Genomic DNA, 24,999 nt, shown 5'->3' with positions numbered 1-24,999 from the left:
CCTTGTGAAAAGCTGGATGGAGGGTGATAAGCTGCAGTATAATTGAAGAGAGATGTGTCGGAAGTAGAATTTTGCTGGTAGCCATTTATGTCGTGAAACTAGTGTACTCACTCCCGCTTCTTTGAGAAGGAATGGAATGGGTGTCCAATGAGATTGATAAAATATTTTTCACCGATAGCAAAATATTTGCGTCGCCACTTATTATTTAAAATAGTCAAACGAGGCAGTTGGATTAAGACCCAGAATTACAGAAAGAATAATTTTTCAAAACATCTATTAACAATATAGTTAATAGTAATATTGAGATTAAAAGTATATTATATAATAATGCTTCAATGTTACAGCAAAGTTTTTATAAGAAGAAAAAAAAAATTACTAAAATTCTTTATTTACTTTCAATTTTATTATCTCTTTACGATTACTATGAATTTATAAGAGGCAATTTTTGGGTTTAGTGCCGGATCTTTCCATACTTTTGGCTAAAAAATGCATTATTTGACTCCCCCCCCCCTATACATCGAATTACCGGATAATTTCCTGATTTCAAGGGAAATCTCTATTTTTTCTCCCTATAAAAACTAAACATTTTATGAGCATATCAATTTTTGCATTATTTAAATTCCATCATAGCTTTAGATGTTTTACACTTTCATGTTGTGTTAATGTCTTTAGGATAATATTATATAGGGCATTCTTGCTTAGGCTTTTTTAGCTTACTTTTTATTTAAATATGCGCCTTGTTTTAAAAATTTATTACTGTTAAAATTTTTGAATCTGAGCAATGATCTAATAGTTCTACATTTAACTTGTTTACAAAATGGGGATTTTATGATAGTAGTGTAAATTGATCACTGTAAAGACAACAGAAAAAAAAAGGCAATTAAACAACAAACTTGTTACATTTATTAACTTAATATTGCATAATGTAGTTAAACAAGTAAAATTAAATATGTACAAAAATATTGATTCCTTTTTACAAAAGCAAAAACATGATATAGGCACTTTTTTACAATAAAATAATTTACGACACCTGGATACATGTTAAAATTTGATTTCATTTTGAGGACAAAACATGCATAACTAAAAACATCATTCAGTAAAAAAAGAGAAGGAAAAAATTGGTCAGGGCACAACTACATTGTTCTTAAAAGCAACACACATAAAATGAAAAGAAGACATTTATTTTTACAATGAGCACATCACAAATTTTAAAATTAAATCATAAAAGCTCTTTTATCATTTAAGTTCTAAAGCTTCAGGTGAAACTATTGGTCGTTATATCACACTATTTCACCCAAAATTGACAACAATTAGTTAAGGAGTAATAAGTACTTTTCTTTTTTGGGCTAAAGATCTTTCATAAAATTTTTACTAGGTATGAAGCTCAAGAGGTGTTATAAAAATATATCTATGTATAGTAGAAAAATATAATTATTATAATGAAACAATTTGTATAATAACTAGTAAATTAACAATTTGTATATTAACTAGTTAGTAAATATCTATAATCTGAGAAGTAATATCATAACATTTTTTTTTTCCTTTTGCAATTCTTCCTTTATTCCAATACCAGTCTAACTATGACACATCAAGTATTCAAAAATCATTTTAATAGTTTTTAAACAAATAACAAATGTAGAAGAATTCATCTGCCATGCTTCAAATGGTGTATTTTAAGTTGATCTAAGTCACCAAAAGTATATCTTAAGATAATTATCATTTTTTAATTATTTTAAAATGCTCTGTCAAAGGAAGGGTTTAAAATGCACTGTCAAAAGAAAATTAATTTAATTTATTTCATTATTTATTTTCTAGTACAGTGTCTTCAAAATGAACTATCAATACACACTGTGGCGAAGTTGACAAGCACCAGTAATATTGTTTTAGCTTTCAGATTATTAGAGCAAAATGAAATAAAGATTAAACCAACCAATTTTTTTTTCTAAATGTTTTATTTTTCAGACTGCAAGATTAAAATTAAACTTAAAATAAATTAACTCATTAATATCCAACTTAAAATTAATCTGGCTTTATAAATAGTAGGGATGGGTAGTTTTCATTACAAATACGAAGTTGAGTAATAATGGTTTAAAGACAGAATTGCAAATTTTTTCTGCAATTTAAATATTTACTCCTTATGCCAATAACAATGCTTTGTCTAAAAAAAAAACCGAATCAAAACTATGGGATGAGAAATCTTTCATCAAAATACATGTTTAGGACATATATGATAGTTTAAACTAAATATAATTTACACAAAAATGAATAGTTAACTTAATTTTGAAAAATAACTATTAAAAATGCATTCAATTTAATTTTTTCCCAATAGAATCTAAAACATATTAAACAATTTCAATTGAAAATCATATTAAATCTCTAAAATAATACAACAAAAAGAAGAAAAAAAATAATAAATTCACAAATTCCAGCAAATAAATGCTATATAATATATATTAATGAACATAATAATAAATATATTAAATTTAAAATATGATAACTAGTTCACTTAAAACTAAATTGAAAAGTAAATTCATACATAAATATTTATTTCAACCTATGATTCATTCTAACAACAAATTAAATAAAATATTTCAATATTTACAGCATTTGCTAAAAAAATAAGCAAAGAGCTTATTTTTTTCCTGATAATTTTGATTAGAATATTATTACATGATGTATTTTTATAAGTTAATTTCATTTATTACCCTTCACAAAACAGTAAAGTTTTACTATCACAAACAAATACATGACAAAGTGAAAAAGGAAAAAAAAAAAAAACACTTAGAATTAGAAGCTAAATAAACACTTCTGTTATCACAAATGAATACATAACAATTTCATATACGTTTATATAAGATTTTAATATTCAAATTATTAGACTACACTACACAGTGTTTTTTTCAAATTAAGTGATTTTAAAATAAAATACACATAACAATTCAACAAATTTTTTTTACAGTTAAGGAAGAAAATTTTATAAATCAGATCTGAAAAAGTACATCATATGAAACATACATAATTTTTACCTATATGATTAATTTAATATTTTGCCGACCGAACGAATTGCACCTAAGTAAAAGCTAGCCACCGTGCATTTTTTAAACTAACTATTGACAAATGGGTATATCTCCCAATTAGTCGGCAAAGTGTTAACTGACATAGTTAAAATTAGTCACTCCGATTCACAGTCATTTAAATTATGAGGATAAATCAATTTTGTGACTTTATAGAAATAAATAGAAACTTTAAAAAAAAAAAAAAAGAGTTAAAATTATTAATTATAATTAGTATATAAAATTAAACAAATTTAAAAGATGAAAATTTTTTTAAACAAATTTTTAACACACATGTAAATAAGCATACACTAAAAATGACAAGGAAATAGGAATATCCACCATTGCTTCAACCAACTAAGCTTTGGTGAACTGATTCAAAATTTTTTTAACATACCAACAAGGAATAAACGTGCTTCTTGCAGTGACAGGATGTCAAGTTATGTCGTAATGCAAAACACCTCAATGAAAGATGATCTCCGACCATAGAAAACTACCAGTCTCTTGATTACACACTTCTAGAATATTGTAAACATTCTCACTGCGATGTTTTACTGAATGAAGCAATAGTAGATATTCCTATGCCTGATCTTTACATATTTCATCAAACATACTAACCCTTTTTGAATCAACATTTTAATTTAATTCAAGGAATGTTACTACTAAAATAAATACTTAAGTTATCAAAAATAGAGTTGGGCAAGATATGAAAATTTTAAGTATCAAGAATATTCTCCTTACAATTACATTATCAGTGATTAAGACTATTAGACACTCATTTATTAGGAATGTAATGTTTCTGAGCACAATTTGGCAAACTTTTTATTTTCCAAGTCCAACTTGTCAGACACCAACGAAAACACAATACGATGTATACTATGCAAGGTAACTTCGCTCCCAGTTGCGGAGCACAACTTGGCGCTGTTTCAAGCCACGATGGAATGTGACAGATAAAGGAATTGTTCCATCTTGAGATTGCCCATCAGCAGGGAGGTCAAGTAAGGTCTTTTCTTCTTCTGCTCTAGCAACTCGGTTAACATATCCACCACTCTCGTCGATAGAGAATCGAACTCTGGAAGTTCCTGTGCTTCCGGAGCTTTCGTCACTCGGTGTACCCATGCCATCAGTTGGAGTTGTTCTTAATGGAGAACCAGAATCAGAAAAAGAAGTCCATTGCTTGGGTGAGGTCCTTCCTTTTTTCGGTAAAGGCGGTAAGCGACTGTTATGACCCTGAATATCTAAAGTAGAGGGACGTTCTTGGCTTTTCCTGCGTTGGAAAGAGGGAGCATTTGTTGAATATTTAAGTAAGCGTGGAGAAGTAACTTCTGAATCGATGGTGTCAGCCTCGTCACTATGGAAGGAGGGATTAATGTTCGAAGAGGTATTGGAAGCATTTGACACATTGGAAGGAGTGCGTTTATGGCCGTATTTCGATCGCTGAGGAATGCGTGACTGAATGCTGCTCAAATCACTCGAGGTTGAAATCTGTGAACCGGGGTTATCGTAAGCAAATTTTCCTTGGAGATAAGACCATTCAGAGAAAGAACCTTTTTCAGGTAATTTTGCATCTTGAAGGACATCTGTCGGGCAGTTGAAATTTGAACTAAAATTGTCACTTTCGCAGCTGGTATTGGAAAGTTTTCGAGGTGTTGGCAATGGCGAGGCCTCATTATTCCATTGGAAATCAGCAAACTTCAAGTGAGAAGAACCATCCATTAAAAGACTAGGTCGATAGTGGCGAGTTTGGCCATGATAAGTATTGTGGGGGTACCCTGATGCTGTTGAGAACTCATAATCTGTAATAAGTTTAGGTGGCCCTAAAAGAAAAAAAAAGAGGAAAAAAAAACATTATGAAAAATACACCAATTAAAATCTGTTGTAAATGAAAATTTAAAAATTGAAAATTAATAAATTACGCAAATAATGAATTTGGCAAAACCAAATATTTTTTTGGGAACTCATTTTGTAAGATGTAATCTTTTATTGGTCATAAAAGTTCTTTAGAAATTTCTAATTTAGCAAATGGAGCTAAAGGTAACTGAAAGTTGTGAGTGGAATTAGACTTGAGACCAGTAAAATTTTCTGTTTGACAAATCATAGAAATTAAGATGTATACTTCTTTTTATACGAACTCAGTATTGCTATAAATATAATTCAATATACTCAAATTAGGAAAAATAATGCAAAAATTTTATAGTTTTGAAACTTAGAGAAAATAATCCTGTGGGGGCACTTATTCCTAAAACTATAATGTTAGGATACTGTTAAGATAATAAAAAGTATCCAATGCAAATAAAATTTGGTTGTTTAACTCTGTCCTAATCAGGTCAAAGTGTACAGCATTTAATTTACAAAAAAATTTTAAAATTTTAATTAGGAAAAATTTAATAAATATATTATTTTTTTTTATTCTTGTAAGAATTATTACATTTCAGTTCTTTCAGAATATTAGGTATCAATTGACAAAAGTAAATTTATCACTCACTTTAAATTTATTAATTTACTTAAAATTTATTATGACATTTAATGTAATAATTATAAAATTCAAAACCAAGTTTGTGTTACAAAACAACAATTTTCAATAAGAAAAAAGAAGTCCCTCCCCCATAGCAGTTTTTAACAGAGAAGTTTTTCAATCCCATTTTAATTTGCAAGCAAAAATATTGAAGCATTCAAGCCAGTATACATCTTATACCTATTTGAAATTCACATTAATATTAAGCTCGAATTTTCAATCAATGAGTATTAACGACATAAGAACTCAAAATATTTATAGCCAATTCAAATTGCTGTAACATAAGGTATTATTATTACTCACACAACACAAGACATCACACAACTAAATATGGATCAGAGAAAGATTTATATAATATTCATATGCAGGAAAAATTTTGTAAGATAAACTTTTTTAAAACAAATTACTTAATGCCCGAAAAAACTTTTGCATTTCAAAAATATATTTCTGGCAAAATCTTCCTTGTTAAGAAGTTAGTTTTAAAACCACAAATATTGTGAATTATGAATAAAAATGTGAATTCAGAGAGATTTCTAATTCCTCATATTAATTTTAAAAATCTTGTGGATATAAATCTCGAGCAATCACGGTAATATGAACCTCGGTACCTCATTTCAAAATCATGTGAATACGAATAACAATATTTAATTATAAACTCGCATGAATATGAATATCAAGGTTTCATTTTAAAAGTGAGAGAATACGAATAGCCGATGTATACTTTTTAAGTCTAATAGAAGATAAATAATAATAGCAGCTTTTAAATAGTGTGAATAGGTAATGCAATTTATAATATAAAATCGTGAAATTCAAAACACAATGCGTGATTTTAAATCATAAATGTAATTTTAAGTCATGTTTGCATTGGTAGGAAAAGGCGAATAATTAACTTTTTTCTCAGAAAATTGCAATCTTTTTAAATGAAACTTTAAATTTTTTTAAAAGGAATTTTTCATTGAGATTTTCTTTCTAGTAATAGTAAGAAGTTTTCCACAAGGGTGACAAATTTTCCGCTCATGGCGTTCGCTTACATTATACAGATCTTTCAAACTTTGCTCCAGAAGATTCACTTAAGAGCTGAGATAAAAAATTTTCAGAGACTAGAGTTCACACTGACCACAGTGCTGACTTAAAATATCCTCAGTGGTAGACAGATCCTGGGTCAGCTCTCCATGCTGTTAGGTTAACCGTGAGAGGTTCTGTGCTTTTTCTCACCATGTATTTATCACAAATGCATGTTAGATCCATCAGATTTCTGCCAATATTAAATCCAGGAGTTCCCTCATCTTCTGAATTGGGTTCAAAATTACAAGGCTACGGAGTTGAACATTGGTAACTGTAAACCCAAAATTGGGCTAGCTGCTTAAGAACAGTTATACAAATAAAAAACCTTTATTGATTGATATTGTTCGAGCAAGACAATGACTTGTCTAAAAAGCAGGAGAGCACTTGATGCATGCATATTGTTGGCAAGCTGTTCCCCAAAATAATTAGAAATCTATATTACTTATAGATGAGACGGATTTTCCTTTCATTTTTGGTAATAGTAAAAAGTTTTCCCAAATAGTAACAAATTTTCCGCCATCGGCATTTGTTTATATTATACAGGTCTGCTAAGAGTTTCTAAAACTATGTTCCAGAGGATGCACTCAGAGCAACGATAAACAATTTTCAACGTTCTGAGGTTTTCCTCGCAGTGTATCACAAATGCATGTTAGTTCCATTAAAAAATCCCCCTCAAAATTTGAACACCTGTAACTACCAAGATTGAATGTCAGATTTTTACAATTTATTCAATGAAACAAATTAAAGCTAAATATCAACACTTTCCAAACGTCTACTAAATCCTACTTCAGATTATTCCCAGTAAATTTATGTTTAAGTAAAATTCTTTAACAAATAGAATGAATCAAAATATAGAATAATGAATCAATTTTTCCTTGAATTCATTTTTATTTATGCTCTTGCAGTTTGCAAGCTTTAATAAAGGACTTGCATTGTTAATGCTATTTTGCTATTAATTATGTAATTACAGTATATAGATGCGAGATAAATTTTAATGGTTTCTGCAGAATGTCAATTTCAAAAGTACTATGCGACTGAATGATTGTGACTGTGATTATTTGAGATTATCTGCTCAAACCAGTCCTCACGTTTCTAGTTTAATGTTTATGTGTAATTATCATTCTTCTGTGTCAATCATATATAGTGTAATATTTTCTTGCATTTCTCTTTTTCTTCTTGTAGCTAGTTAATTGTTTACACTTTAACTCAGGGAGAATCTTTCACTTAGACCGAGAGCCCATCAAACTGCCTTTTCACAATTCTTGAGTGGCCACACCAGATCCCTTACTTTTAACCAGGGCCAAAAAACTTATCCTGATTATCATTGGTGCTCGACAAACATGCCCCCCTCCCCCTACGCATATTCCGACTTGTTTGGGGTTCGGTAAAGATGAGGTCCTGCAAGACTCCAGTCTTTTTATGGACTTTTTGGAGGTGTTCGGATTCATGGGAGTAGTCTAGTGCTGCTAGACGACTCCGAGATCAACAACAACACTTTAACTATGTGATATCTTTTTTTCTTACTGCTATTTCATTGTCTATGTGCGATTATTTTATTTTTAACAAGAGTTTCAATCAATGTTTCAGATACATAATTCTTCTTGTATTTCTATTTCTATTCCTTTTCTGTTGCTAATACAGTGTTGACATGCAATTATAATCATGTTTATTAACTAAGCTATTTTATTAGTCGATCATTGCAACTACGACACATCTTTTCTTCTTTCATTTTCCTTCTTTACTAGCTAGTTCATTACTTCTGTATCATTATAAAGTAAATTATACAAGTTATTACATATTTAAATTATGTCATACTTTTTCATGTTCCTTTACCATAGTGCTTGTTCATTACATAAATTATATGACTTTGTACATACTTCAATCACTGTAATTATGTCATTACATTTTCTTGCATTAATTTTTTCTGTTGCTTATGCACCAATCACTACAATTCAGCTCTACATAGTCTGCCTATGTATAGAACTAACCTGTAAGGCCATCTGTTGCTATGAAAACAAGAAATAGCATATTTCAAAGAGAGAAGCTTTTAAAGAAGAAATATTATTGCATGTCTCTCACTAACAAAAACTTGTCTTAAATATTGACCCAACATCCCTACCTGAAATAACTACCTACCATAGCCATCCCCAATGATCTAGATGATTGATGAAGAAATATTTTTACATAGACAAACTATAGTTTTCACTGCATTTTCTTTTTTTTAGATCACTGCTAATGTGTAATTATTATGTCTTACCAATGAGTATATGTGCTAATCAACATAATACAGTTATATGTATAATTTCTTCTTTTCCTTTTGTTAATGAATTATTTATGTAATCATCAGAATGTTTATTACATGAGTTAGTGCATACATAGATCCATGACTTTTCATGATTTTTTTAAAAAAATAGTAAAACTCATGACAAATTTTGTTCAATACTGAAATTCATGACTTTTCCATGATTATTCATGCCTTTCCAGGTGTGTGGATACCCTGTTTCTACAAAATGCATTTTCTTTTTCCTTTGCGACACTGTTTATTTAAATGACAATGATTTAAGTTGCATACCTGCCAACATAGGAGCAATAAAATAACGGACAATTCACTAGCGACATTTTTTAGGCTACGAGTAAAGTTTTGATACATCGTGCAAGTCAAAATTGGAAATAATATAAGCACTTACATTTAGCGAAGTAAAAATTACGCACATAACTCGTAATCTAAAGATCGTTTTAAACAATTATTTATAATTACTTCAACTATTAACACGCAACATACTGCAGTACTGGTAATAGCACCATCTGTTGAGGAATAAGAGAAGTATTTTTGCCATCAGGGGATATTTGATAACACAATTTTTGAAATAAAATTTCTTCAACAAATACAGAGAAATTTGAGAATATAAGGGTAAACAGGAGACAGTGTAAAATACTGAAGTCTTCGTTACAGAAACAGGAGACTTGGCAGGTATGTAATGATTTTTAAAGTTTTTAACTACAGATGAGAGTGCAAATGTATTTCTTCAAGCCTGTTACATTTCTTGATCAAACTAAAAAAATGTATTCCTAATAAAGAATATATTTGTCATAATGAATATATTTGTCATCATTCAGTGCAGGTGTAGCATGAACAATGGTTGGCTCACCTTCCTGAAAAATAATTCTTCAACAGAGTATTTTCTTCACTTGTGTTATCAGAGAATAGATATGTGATGAAAATTTGTCAGCATATTTTAAAATACTAATGAGTCAATAATTTTTTTTAAAGAACATAGTTTTCATTGAACCTTTAAAATGGTGCACTTAGCACAGTAAAGCTTGTTATTTTCATAGACTTGTGCTAGACATATGATCCAATCTCAAATAACTAAGTGAAAGAAAGGAATGTCAGAATTCACTTTTACATCAAAGGAAAATTTGTTTTCCCTTTGTTAAGTAAGAAAACTAAATTCTAAATCAAAAAGAGCAGGTATTTCTGATTTTTTCTTTTTTAATAGTTATTGATTATTTCAAGATCACAGCTGCAAAATAAAATAAGACTTAAAGAGCCTAAAGTTGCAATTGACCTAACAACTAAATTATAATTATGATGTTAGAAATTTTTTCTCCAGGAGTGTTAAATAAGATGAGAGATAACTTTAAATGATTGTAATAAAAACATGTTTAAATTAATTAATTCCAATTTTTTAAAATTTTAATAAACCATTTCTTTGCTAAGAGCTTAAAACTAAAAATTCAGCGTCAATTTTTTTTGCTATTGATAAACCAGAGCACTTTTAGGGAGGACGAGCAAAATAGGAGGAATTACTGATTTTATTCGCAGTTACACCAAAGAATGCAGTTTCTTTTAGATCTCATTACTTTTTCAGTCATTTTTTTTCTAAAAATATGTTTCAACATGGTAAAAATTGAAAAAAGCAGTACACTTTACGATGAATGAGTTTTATCTATAATGTATTTAGCTTCTTGATTAGAGTTCCTAAAAGCTTAAGGATTATGTTTTAATAAGGGTACTTTCTATGAATTTGTATTTATCTTGCAGATAAGGTGAACATTGAGACTAAGAGCTTAGTGGACGGGGGCAGTGACAAAAAGTGAACTTGTTCACCAGAATTAATAATATATGTGCATTAGATCAATCAACAGATTCAAACAAGCAATAAGCTGGCAACAATTGGAAATATGTATAGACACACATACATTAAACAATACACATCAAAGTAAAATGAATGGCTAAAAAACAAGATCTTGAAGCATATCTTAATATATCATGCTATGGGTAATCTAAATTGCAATGTAAAAAAAAAAGCAAAGTGACAGAAGAATGAAAGAAAAAAAAATCTTTATTAAGCAGACACAGCACAGACAATCACAATAGTTATTAAAGCAAGAATCTTTATTGGCAGAGATCACAAAAAGCAAGGCACAAGTAAAATAGTTCAATTGAGGAAGAGCAAAGCTGTTTCAATATGAATCACTTTAGATTGAATGCTTACAATACACTATCATTATAATAAAGATGAACATATACATGCAAGAAATCTATTAGTATTTCTTAGGGAAATAGATGCATTTAGCTAGCATGAAAACGAAAAAAGCACCAACAAACCATTTTACTAGAGCATTAGCACTTAATTAGAGCATTAGTACATCTGAGCTGTATAGTAAAACTGAACTGAATAGGGCCCCTTAACTGAAAAGTCTAACTGAACTGAATTGAATAAATAAACTTGAATAGCAAATATGAGAAGAGAAATGCAATACTTATTTGGCAACTGAGCACAAAATTGCAAATGTGAGAAGGAGAAAAATGTTACACTGCTAATGTGACTAGTCAAGAATGTTATTTTCATATGTAACAATATAAAATAAAATTTACAACTAAAGCCTGTGTTCAAAACTTCAGGTCTTTGCATTCAGTTTATTTTTGGACCACCGACAGTGCTAGCAAATTAGATGAAAAATACGAAGTTACAGATTTATTTATTTTTAACCATTTCTTTTCAAGTAACACACTGCTGAAATTTCAAAAATTCAAAAATTTTTCAGTTTTCAAAATTATTTAAACAGCTGTAATTTTAGAAATATTTGGTCTAAGAAACTAAATTATATGCCAATTTGTTCAATTTCTAATGGCACATTTCATAAAATATATGACATGGCTAGGTTATTTTAAAAAAGTACAAAATTAAAATTGGTATTTTTTCTGATTTTTTTAAAATTTTTTTTTAACTTCTATGAAGCAATATTTGTACCTGATTTCAAGACGGTGCACTTATGAGCTTATAAAGGAAAAAAAAATTTTTTTTCCCTGTTTAACACTGACATAACCCACTAACTTGAAAATTTTTTTTTCTCTGGACCCCAGGAAAAAAAAAAAAAACTCTCGAAATTTAGCACACATTGTGAAAAAAGAATAAAATTATTATTTTTCCATTCAGAAATATTACATTTTTTAATTGTAATCAAAATTTGCATTCTAACGAAAGATTGTGTCTTTTAAATAATTTAGCCATGTTATAAATATATCTTATGAAATACCCCTAAAAACTGAACAGATTGATATAAAATTAAGGTCAATAGATTAATAAGTTTTAAAGTTACAGCAATTTAAAAATTATAAAAATGCATAACTCAAAAACAAATGGTACAAAAAATCTGACTGTTTCTTTCAAGTCGGAGCAAAATTAACAAACATGCCGACAATTGAAACCTAAAATTTGGATTCAAAATCATGGATCGATTTGATGCGGAATTATCCCTTTATTCTCTAATGAATTACCATAGAATAATGGAATGTAACGGTTTCAACTAGGTTTGATTAAATAAAAATGTAAAAATAAAACTATTAATGTAAGTGTGAAAGACTCAGTTTAAGTGATTAGAGAAATTCCTTAACACAACACGGAACTTCGACTAAACAAGTCTCTCTTAAAACTCAAAACTATAGCAAATTTTTGGCAGTGACATATGTACAACGTATGTATGTGGGGTTTTCAACATGTACAAATATGTAACAAAAAATTAATCATGGATCCAAGGCAGAATCTTGAGTCATTAAAGAACTAATTTCTTAGCTTCAAAACTTTGGATAATGAAAAATGATGATAATGATTCTTGAATAAAATGAAATATTTGTTAAAACTTAACAACGAACAGAATTCCTCAATGAATTCTTTCGATAGACTGCTTTAAAACTATTCTTTCGAGAGACTGCGTTTTGTTTTTTTCGGAAGCTACCTCTACCGTTAGGTGGAAAATACCACACACACGAAGAACACTCACCAGTCTCTTTTGGCCACCACTTTTCAGCGTCCTCGACATCATCGGGCCAAGCAGAGGGTAAGCGTGGGTGGAGCGAAGAGTATTTGGGAGCTCTGATATCAAATCCCGCAGCCACTGAAGCTAGAATGGCACTCATGTTTCCCAATATGGATCCCATGAACCTCCGTGGCAGAGAGGATCGTTTTGTGCTACTAGAAACCTCTCCATTTCCGTTATGAAGACTGTAGGATCTGCAGATGTTTATCTCACTGTCATAAGCTGGAAAAATACACAAAGAAATTAGTAAAAAAATAATAGCTTATCTAAAATTGCAAATTTAAAAATATATTAACCAGGATGCGTAGCCAGAATTTTCAAAAAAAAAACTTTCCAGAAAAAAAAAATCATAATTAGAATATGTGCAGTAATAAAAATTATTTTTTTCTATTGTTTAATGTTAATTTATAAACCTAAAGTGAACAAAATGCAAAAACATTTCAAAAACTGCACATAATACAAAATAAGTTTCTAAAAATATTTCAGAGAAAATTGTGAAAACCATGCCTTTTCTGTAATTTATGAGGACATGACACGGCAAAGAAAAAATATTTTTAAAAGAGAAAATTAAACACATTTTACAAACACTAAATAAAAAAAGCATCCTTAAGGGCCTTTTAAAAACAGAAATAAAAAATAAGCACTTTTAAGCATTTTTTAAAAATGCCACCCACCCTGTTAATTTATTATTAAAAGCATTTCATAACACTCTAAATTATGAATATCAAAGATTTTAATTCAAAGTTTTCAAAATAAAATCTTTTTTCCTTTTTTCTTAAGGAAAAAAACTCAGAATTAGCTTCTAATTTCATGATAATAGAGTTTGTATTTCTTTATTTCTAAATTTTAATCTTTATTTCTGTTAATTGTAAAAGCATATGATCGATTATTAGAAAAAAGTCTTAATTTATTTTTATTTGTAAAAATTGTTTCATTCTTCCCTAAGAATTAGTTAAATTTTTGGAAAGCTTATTTTGAAACAGTAACAAGTTGGAAAACTCAGAAAAACCTTGTCATCCACAAAGTTACCCCATTTTGCAATAATTATTTAAAAGTTTTAAAAAGAAGCCATAATATAATATATAAGGAGTAATTTTTAAAAATACAAATTCCACAATCTCCTTCCTTTTTATAACTGGATTCACATTAATCCTCTCTTTGTTTTCGTGTATTATTTCCATAATATTTTGTCTATTATAATTCAAAGTTAACATACATTTAACTATTGATAATTTACTTTTCTAGAAGGGGAATAAGTATATAACTATATTTTCAATAGAGCTAAAAACGTTTCATACACATAATTTATGATTTCTAGAACCTTGTAAGATTTGTCAGATGTAGGAGGAAAGAAATGTAATATTGTTTTTATGACTGAAATCAAAGAATTTTAAAAATGTAAATAAATAATGTATTAAATGTTAACACTTGATATTAAATGTTTCAATTTTTAAATTGATTCTTATATTATTTTAAATGCAAAATAATTTAAATGCAAAATAATTTAAAGCCTATAACAAAAATAATAAGGTACATAAAGAGTGCTCTTAAAAAATATCGTTTTTTTTTTTAGTTATAATTTATATGATTTATTTGAATTTACATATAGTATAACAAAAATAATAAAGTACATAAATAGAGTCCTCTTAAAAAAATATTGCTTTTTTAAAGTTATAATTTAATTTGAATTTATATATTGTATGTTACATTAAATTTGTATTAAAATATGTCCGGTAATTTTTAATTACTACATTAATTGCTACATTATACCAGTAATGAATGTTTTACATTTTTCAACAATAAACTGTAAGTATGACTTTTAATTCATCAAAACCAAGCTTCTTGTATTTGAAAATCATTTTTTTTTAAATGGCATACTTGTAACAGCAATATTTCTGATGATAATTACAATTAATGCAATATCAGGTAATTAATTATGACAATTAAACATTAGACATTGTTATATTGACCAGGCAGGTATTATTTTATATGTATCTTTTTAGATTAAATTAAAAAAAAAAAAAATCAAAGTTGATTTGATAGATCTAATGGTTATGATGTCATACGTACTTTATGAGTACAAAGTATGTTAATAATTGTATATTTCATATATGAAACCCTAATTTCTTCTAAACTATTAGTTCAAAGGACTCTTTATGTGCGGGACTCTTTATGTTTGAAGGAACATTAAATATTACTGTCAGATTTTCACCAAGTTGTACAAAACAAAAGTATTGAATTACAAACTAAAATAAGTAGATTTTTTAAAATATTTAATTTCATATTAAAAAATTCGGGCTACAATATCTTTAATGTGCACCCATGTATTAAACAATCAATGTGCAACAGATATCTACTTGTTAAGATATAAAACTTTAAAAAGGTTGGTATTAAAACTTACATAGTAGCACACAAAATGTTTAATGACAAAATTGAGGTTTGTCTGCTGCAACTACCAGAGAATAGATACTTACATTTTAAATTTACAAATGTGTGTGTAAATATTTTCGTCCAAAATGAGTGGTTTCAAAAAGTTAAATCGGAGAATTTCTTCGAGAAAATTTCTGATACACACATGCTAAATTATATTCACAAAATAAAAAAAAAAGAAAGAAAAAAGAGCAACATACACGATTATTTTTGTACTTGAATAAAAATTTTCTTGGATGCAAAGCCAGAGAAATAATTTTTTTGCACCGTTGGTATGATAAATTTCACAGAAACGAAGAAATTAGGTTTTTATCAACGGGAAAAGTATTTTAAACCCATATAGATTTTTTACGAAAATTGTCCGCAAAAAAATGACAACTAACACATTTTTAGTTCGCGGGCCACAAAAAAAAGGCTGCGCGGGCCACCAGTTGGAAGCCACTGATCTAGATTACAATGTCAGTTGCTTAAATTGGTATGAGCAAAAATGCATTTACTTTTTATCCATCAAAACATTTAATAAATTTAATAACTGCTAAACTATTAAATCAGACAACTTGGTTTTATTCTAATTCGATTTAGCGTAATGATAACCACAGGCAACAATACTTCACTTGCCTCGATAGAAATGTTGGGCACGTAAATATGTATAAGTAAAAAAACTGTACTTTTTATACATAAAATACAAATAACTTCAAAATAATAGATAATAGCATCAGACTGGAAAAAAAATTATATTACACAAAAGTTAAAATAAATAACAAAAATACCGCTACGAGCAACTGTTTGGACAATTAAGAAACCCTATCGGGAACTCCTTACTGCAAAGTTGCCATTAGAGTCAAGATAATGCCTACAGTTGCTCATATTTCTCTCTCGTGTGATAAACGTATTATTGCAATTGAAGACAATAATAGCTGTGTTATCAAAAATTGCTCATGATGGAAAAATTATTGTGTTTTGCTTTGCAAAAGAAATATGTTTTAATTTAAATAAGAGAATGTAAGAAATTATACTCATTTACAATTAGAAAATATAAAATTAATAAATTTCACTATCAAATAAAAATATGAACTCTTGAGATTTTGCACCTATACTTATTGCCTTCAAGCTAATACAACAAACAAAAAATTTGTCTTTTCGAATACTTCTCTATGTTCCTCAAATATTGTATAGTATATATAGTATTGTGTATAGTATGGAAATAAATCAGAATAACATAAAATTTGACTTTAAGAGGTATTTAAATGCAAAAAAACTATTATTGCCTATAGTGAATATTTTCAAATAAAAATCATCACTATCGAAAAGTAGAAGGTACTTAAATAATTAAAAAATTTAATGATTTAAAACATTAAAAAAAGGGGTCGGGAAGGGATTTATTCAGTCAATAACAGCTTAAGGCATCATAAAAGAACTAGCACAAGCTGTACTCAACAAAAATTTTATCAGAGTTATCCAATATGAAACTACACACGTGAAGATTAAATACTTATGTACAATATATGTATGTGTATACAATGTGAAAAAAAACACCTTTTATAACCATTAACCCACATGGAAAATAATGACACACATTAAAAGAGAAAATTATACACACCACTATCTGTTAATGCTGCAGTGTTTAAAATACCACCCCCAGATACTGGCAACGGAGGTTTCTCTAAATTTGGAGCACTTTTTGACCATCTTTTATTCCCATCAATGGGAAACATCTGCCGAGAATGATATCGTTCCTTTTGATGTACGGAACTTGGTCCCCATGTTTTACCCTTCAGACCATCTGTTTGCACTGAAATTGAAATAACATGGTTTTAATTTTTTTTTTAAATGCACAAAAGGCAAATTATAAAATGCATTACACAAACGAGTACTTACAGGCATAAGCTCGTAGTCGAGGTAGATTGGGCGATGAAGGTGGGCTATCAGGACTAGATGGGTTATACAAACCTTTAGAATTTCCTCGTAGATTTGGGCTTTGCTGAACAGTTATATTGTGGCGAAAATCTAAATAAATAAAAAAAGGACAATACAGGAATGATTACAAGAATTTACTTTTAAAAATGTTTTTGCTTTTCTAATTGATATTTTCCAATAACTCGTCATTTTTAGCACCTAAGAGATTTTAAGCTTGGAGTTAACTCCATTTAAAACAAATTGAAAAGCAAAAAAGTACACAGAACTCCTATTTTGTTTTACACGCATAGTGTGACAAGTAATTTTAAGAGATGTGAAGTATTTGACTTACCATAGTCTGTAAAACAGGGTTCCCACTGTTATTTGTAGAAAATTGGAAGAAATATACCAAATTTATATAATATAAGAAATATACTTGAATGAATGTTATTACAAGTGCCAATATTGAAGATAAACTTAGTATCAAAGTAAAATAGTATTTATTACATTAGAAAATGCAGAATCTAGCCAATGTTAAGTAATTTTTTTTGTTTGATCATCAAGTGACTGCAGGGTTCATACAGAGATCAGAAGAAGAAATCCAAGGAGTCCAAAATTTTAAGGACTTATCAAAAATTTAAAAACTTTGTGTAAAAGATAGTTTTTTTTTTAAAATTAAAAAGCAGTTATTATAAGGAACTTGCAAAAATGTATATTTTGAATTTAATTTCTATCCCTTTTGAAATACATTTTGACTTTGTCAAACTTCGTCAAGAAAAATAAATTAAGTTATCACTTTGACGCATAAATACATTTTCCAATTTCAAATATTTTAATAAATCTTGTTAAAATACAGATGTTAAGGATTGACATAAAAACCTACCAATCTTATATTTTTAAATTTGAATACATAAGAAAATCTAAGGCATTTTATAGCAAGAAAAAAAAATCACAGCAAATTATTAATTGAGTTTGCTTGTAACATGCAAAATTATTTGCTGTTATTTTTCTTCTTCTAACTCTTGCAATTCAATTTTTATTATTTTAAAAGTTTTCTTAAACTGCTAGATTTTGACAGCTAAGTCATATCCAGTGGTGCAAGTGGCTAAACGTGGCTTTAGAGGAACAAAAAGGCAATTTTGGAGCAGTGAAACGAAGATTTGGAGCATATGTAATAAAATGAATTAAAACAAGAATTTAATAACAAGAATTTTAAATTTTGTTCATTAATAACGTGTCTTATTTTTTCATTTTTATGAAAGTCCCTGCATTAAAAAATTAAGTTTTTATTTGGTATCTTCCAATGCTGTTAAATATTCTGCTATCCTCGACTTTTCCTCAGATAAGAGGATCTGTTCGCTTTCTATAATCGACATGTCTTTATTATTTAACCCATATTTAATATTTTTTTCAGCTGTGGCTGAGAGATCCTGAGAAGCCTTCAATTTTCTTTTGCAAATCAATTTCAGCAGCTTTCAATCTGCTTTCCTCAGTTTCAGTATTTTCACTTTCTTTTTTCTTAACCTCTAATTGAACAGAATAATTTTTAAATGTTGCACCAGCCACTTTAATCATATCTTTGTCAACTTTAAAGTTATTTAAACTCCCTATTTTGCTGATATGTGACACAACTTGTCTCAAACCATTAATACTATGTGAATTTAAACTTGCCCTATTGTCAAGAAGCTTTTTGTTCACACTAAAACTTCTTTCAACATCGGCATTCCCACGTGGTATGCACAAAAGAGATTTAAAAAGCTTTGCTAAAAGAGGATATTTGATATTTCTCAAATTTTCTTTTTTCACAACATATCAATTGGTGCATATTCATTTCAGTCAGAAGAATAACCTTCTGGTTTTCTTTGTAACCTCGTCCATTCATCTAGTAACAAAGATGCCTTAATAGAAGTGCCTTCCATTCTCATTACAGGATGCAACACTTTAATATGGAATACTAACCTATTTTCAAAAGGCAATGCTTTTAATAACTTTTTTGCACATGCCATAGACCTGGCACCTAAATTAGAATTTTTTTCTGAAGAAGATAAGGATGTCATCACATTTGTGATATCTAGTCCAACATCTATTAAATTTGAATTTTGCCAAATATCTGCGTTTTCTACATCCAATGATTTTAAGTCCTTTCCTGACAAACTAAGAAAAGCATAACTCTTTAAAAAACGCCCTAACAATGCCTTTACTAGAGACACCATTTCATCATACAGCAAGTGAATCAATGGTGTCTCAGTTTGGAAAAGACCTAAAAATTAATTTAATATAGCCAAAATATTTCTTTAAGAAAAAAAAAAGAGCTTTTGGCAAAAGCAATCTAAATAAATTCAATATACGTGGCTCATACTATTTTCTAAATTAATAATTACTTTATTTAATTCTGTAAAAGATAATTCAAGACTAATTAATTTAACTATTATTTAAGGTTATCGAGTGTATTTTTCTTTAAAATTTTAATAAATGTTATTGGTAATAGCATATTCAACAAAACATTAACAAGATTAATATTGATCATACTGAATTCATAAAAATATATAAAGAATTAAGAAAACTTTTATCAAGTTTTATTACAAATGTAAATTAGTGAATGGCCCCTAATAAATTTTTATTAAAATTGGTTACCTAGTACAGTATTTTATTAATGAAATGATTAAAAAAAATTAAATAATTTTTTAATGCAAATTCAATGAGCATTGAAGCTAAAAAAATTTGTCAGAAGTAAATTATTATATTGTTCCTACACTCATAATATTTCCCAAATCTGTGATAGTTAAATTTTTTATATCAATTGTTTTAAATCAAAGATCATTTTTAAATCATTAAGAGATTAATTAAAGTATTTTTGAATGACAAATCTGAAAAACGTAAGATTTTTTGCTGCATTTAAAATATTGCAAGCCCCTCTCTTCATGCTTGCCTCTAAATATTATTAAGTTTTTTCCTTGAACAAATTAAGAGCACCGAAATTTTTGAAAGGATTAATAAAATAATAAAATGCAATAAGTAAAAAACAGAAAAATTTTATTAAAAAAAAATCAATTAAGTAAAACCAATGTTTAAATACAATATGCAATTAGTGGATGGTCCCTTAAAATAAAAAAAATTACGTTTAAGAAACTCAATCAATTTTTATCTTTATTAAATTAATGAATAAAGGGGAGATGGAAATTTTGAGGTTATGAAGCTTTGTGATTCTTGACTGCTCTGAGGATCAACAATGAAAATATGTACTTAGTGAATGGTCCCTTAAATTAATTCAAAGATCATGGTACTAATCTATAAATAGAATAGCACAAGAACGCCATTAGCTTGCCATGTACGAAGTTGATAGCACTTATGAGTATGAAATTAACAAGAGAAATAAAATTCTCTCTTGCTATTAAAATTTTGCAATGTTTAGTTGGTCCCCGAAAATTCAAGAGAAGTTTTGGTTCCATTTCAGAGAGTGGAAAATGAAGCCTGAAATTGAGAATATCTTGCAAAATAAAGCAGAGTTGCACATGAAAGTGCAAGAATCCTTCCCACTGAATCCAGAGCAACCCACATGGCAGTAGCTTGGTTGCCGCAAAATTGTGACTTCACGATACCCAGGGGAAAATATCCTTTTTGGAGCAATTTAAGCCAACTACTTAAATTTGGGGCATGTAGGAGCAGGTTTCCACAATTGGCTCGGATCGGCGAAGCACTAGCACCACTGCATATCATTTAGTTTCCCAGCTTGGACAGCAAATTCCTCAGCGGACTTAGTAAGTTCATCTATGCAAAGCAATAATCTAAGGAGTTTCTAAGGACTAATTTGGAAATCTAAGTAGTTCCAAGTACTCCTTGGAGACTTTTTTATTTCCAAGGAGTTTCTAAGGAGTATAAGGAGTCTGTACGCACCCTGGACTGTCACTTGCAGCCTTCATTTTAGTTTATACATGAAATCCAATTAATAAAAGATTTTTTAACGGTCATTTTATTTATTACCAAAGATATATTAATTGTTCAGCAGCGTAGATTTAAATAAATTTGTTAAATGAAATTAACCAAGGAACTACTTTTTTTTTTTATAAATAAAATAAATAAAAGATACAATTTTTTTAAAAGGGCAAGAAAAGTGCATTTATCTTTGGGAAAGGGTTGTTACTCTTCAAGTAATAGAGAGAATAATAATATTGGCACTTGTATTTTAAATATACCAAGCATTTAAATAATCAAGGAAAAACATTTGAACAGAACACCAACATTTAAAAAAAATAAATAAAAATTGCTATTTAAAATTAAAACATTTATGTAAATCATTTTGCTTAAAACCAATAAAAATGTTACCTGATGGCATGCTTATTTGTTGGCCCCCATTTTTTAATAGTCTCAAACGACTTTTTTTGAACTTCCCTTTTCTCTTCTTAGGTGTCGGACGATCTTGCTGCTGCTGCAGTATCATGATATTTAATTCACGTTCCAAAAGATCTATTTCCCTCTCATGAAGTTCAAGCTCTCTTTTTTTCAACTGTTCCTCATGAATCTTTTGTTGGATTAGGGCTTTTGTCAATTCTTCTTCCCTGCAGCGCAACTCCTAAAAATATATGTACACTCTGAATTTATTCGTCAAAAGTAAACAACAACATTTTGCTTAAGATGGGAGAAGAATATATTCACAGAAAAAATCTTTACGATTCATCTTTGTATGATTTATCTAACTGTGGATTTAAAAAAAAAAAAAAAAAAAAAATTGCAGCAAAATGCAATCTGCCATACCTATTGCATATTTTCAGCTACTAATTATTTCACTTAATTATCAGTTACTTTTAACACTTAATGCTGTTATTTTTAATATTTATATGCACAAGGCTTGGAATTATGAAAATTTAAAGGATTGCAGATAAAATAAATATTATATTGAAGAAAATTGCCATGTTGAACGCATTAACAAAATAAAAAAACAATTTCTACACCAAATATAACATATTTAACCTAATGCAGAAAAAATATTAACATATGAATTCAAACAAAATTTAATATAAATGAACACAATAGATTGTTTTGCCATTTTACATTTCATAAAATTAAAAATTATCTTAATTGGTATTGAAAGCAAATAAAAGAGGAAAAACAAAAAAGAAATTCTGATGTTATGTAGAAACAAAACTATCACCTTTTAATAATAAAAACAAATGCAAATTACTGTTGTAAATATCACAAGAATCTCCCAAAAAAAATTTGGCAGCAATACTTGCAATACAAAAATCAGGAGAGTTTTGATGAGAAATTGACCCATAGAGTTGGCAGTCATGAAAGGCGAAACTTACTTTTTCTTTGAGTCGCAGCTCATGGAACATTTCTTGAATTTCACATTTCCATTTTTCTTGCTCTGAGTGAAAGGATTCGTGAGGGGTATTCATAAATGATGAGCGAGAAATTATCTCTAACTCTTTTAAAAGTACATCAAAAGAAGGTCTTTGATGAGGGTCAGGGTTCCAGCAGCCTAAAGAACACAAAAGACGACAAATTTTTTTACTTTGACTAACAGCTAGACCAAAGAATACATAAGACTGGTCCAATAATATTGAAAAGTAAGGGATATCAAAAATTTTAATATTTATAACATTTTGACAAAAATGGCAACTATGCTTGAATTTTTAAATGTTAAAAAACATGTTCTTACTTCAGAAAAATAACATTACATTATTTATGAAGCATTAATTGGTCATAAATTATTTACTTATATTTAAAGTAACAATTCACATTCCATTAACACATTCTATGAATTGAATATAACTAAATATTTCATATTTAATGCCAGACCTAGATTCAATAAATTTTGCAGTAATCACTGATTTTATCTGGCATTTGATATATTCTTTAAATAATCTAAATTCACTAAAACTTAAGGTTTAAATTTTTATATAAAATAAACATAATTAAAAGAATATAAAATTATATTCATACAAAAAAATGCAAAAAAGGAAGGAAAAAAAAAGGAAATATTACATTTCATAAGAGATGAAAATGGCAGTGGACATGTTGAGGGAATTGGCAAGGTTAGTTTATTCATTGCAACTCCATAAGCAACAGCTAAGGCATCAATGCCCTTATAAGGTGTTTCTCCAGTTAATAGTTCCCACAATACAACACCATAGCTGGAAAAAAAATAAAAATACAATTAATTATAAATAGCATAGGAAATAAATTCCAATATATATAAGAATAAAAAAGACATAGAATATTTTTCTCAGCGTTTACATAATAAAAGTAGCTATAAATACGGTTAAAAAAAAAGGTAGCAAATTTGAAATTTTATATTTGAATAATAAATTTAGTACATCATTAAAATAATAAACATCCAACTGCAGGTCAATTGAACAATTAAATTATTCCTAAATCATAGATATATTCTTTAAGAAAATTCCAAATATTTACAGAAAAAAAAGAGCATAACTTTACAAAACATATAGATCTGTTTCAAATGATTAGCTTCCTCATTTGAATCATTGCAACAAATTCAAACTTTATGATTTTAATGATTTTTTTTTAAATTCTGGATTACTTAAAAATATTATAATCATTATTACTAATTCTAACCGAATTTATGAAAAAGTTTTATTTATACTATAATCTTACAGAGTATTTCATGACATATTTTGTAAGTTGTAATTGAAGACTTACGGGGCATAAAGTGATATACCACAACCACCCTATGAAAAATTTGCTTTCTTATGATAAATAATTACATCCAACAAGAGTCTGTTAAAGAAACAAAAGTCTCTGCCAAACAGGGTTGGCTTTTTGCGGACAGAAACTGGTTTTTGCCATGCCAGTGGCAGAAACTGGTTATAATCGGTAAAAACTGGCAGAAACTAAAAAAACTTCTATATTAGTTCTAGTAATTGCTTAATGACATTTTGTTTAAGTAAACAGAAAAATTTAACTCCATGTAACTGTAACAAACTTTTTAATTCATTGTTTATAAGTATATATTATTTTGTTTATATTAAATATAAAGAGTGCAGTATATCAGCTATTTATATAAAATGAAGAATAAAGTAATGTAATAATAAATATAAATACTAGATTTTAGTTTATTATATTAAATTCTGAAATTCAGTAATTATCATTTAACTCTAAACATAACTGAATAGAGCTATTTTCAAATAGTAGTTTTTTTTCTTTTCAAGACATAATTTGCATGGCAACAATCAAATTATTATAACAGTATAGTAACAGTTTGAATCTTTTGTGGATGGCAATGCCTGCTGGTTCTGCTGGATTTGAGAGAATCTTCTCAAATTTCTCGTTCGTGCATAGCAAATTGAGAAATTGTTTAGGTTTAGAAACTGCAGAGTGCAAACAATGTAATATTTGATTTTGAATGGTGATAATTTTGTAAATAAATTGTACTTTAACATTTAATTGTTTTTTTCTAGGAATTATCCATTATATGTCAATCTCAGCACTTACTTTTAAGTCATTTTCTGAATTTGTGCTACAAATGTGGCAGAAAAGGGTTTTTGCCATGCCAGTTTTAACCAGTTTCTACCAGTGGTTTTAACCAACACGGCAGAAACTTGCCAACCTTGCTGCCAAAAGATGACAACATGTTACTTTCACTACAGTATTCAACTGTATCTAAGGCAAGCAAATCACCTCATTCCTAAACTAAAAGAATGTGGATTTTTACCTCTGTACTTTAAATAGTATTCTTCATACTTAAATTTTTATATT

At 28.4% G+C, this 24,999-nt stretch overlaps 1 protein-coding gene across 1 annotated transcript in view; it reads right to left on the bottom strand.

The window, feature by feature from the left end:
* Positions 1-3,061: 3,061 nt before the first annotated feature.
* Positions 3,062-24,999, bottom strand: part of LOC107454269 (mitogen-activated protein kinase kinase kinase 11) — a 34,310-nt gene continuing 12,372 nt past the window's right edge. Inside the window, exons 3-9 of the mRNA XM_016071394.4 lie at positions 23,269-23,417; positions 22,587-22,762; positions 21,607-21,853; positions 17,266-17,394; positions 16,988-17,179; positions 12,922-13,179; positions 3,062-4,870 (exon numbers count right to left, since the gene is read on the bottom strand). Of these exons, the coding sequence (XP_015926880.1) occupies positions 3,930-4,870; positions 12,922-13,179; positions 16,988-17,179; positions 17,266-17,394; positions 21,607-21,853; positions 22,587-22,762; positions 23,269-23,417 (2,092 nt within the window). The 3' untranslated portion in view covers positions 3,062-3,929. The remainder of the gene's footprint in view (positions 4,871-12,921; positions 13,180-16,987; positions 17,180-17,265; positions 17,395-21,606; positions 21,854-22,586; positions 22,763-23,268; positions 23,418-24,999) is intronic.

The sequence above is a fragment of the Parasteatoda tepidariorum genome, chromosome 10 (genome assembly GCF_043381705.1).
Source record: "Parasteatoda tepidariorum isolate YZ-2023 chromosome 10, CAS_Ptep_4.0, whole genome shotgun sequence".
Classification (NCBI taxonomy): domain Eukaryota; kingdom Metazoa; phylum Arthropoda; class Arachnida; order Araneae; family Theridiidae; genus Parasteatoda; species Parasteatoda tepidariorum.
Note: the sequence above shows the minus strand (reverse complement) of the source record. Positions and strands in the feature narration are given on the sequence as shown.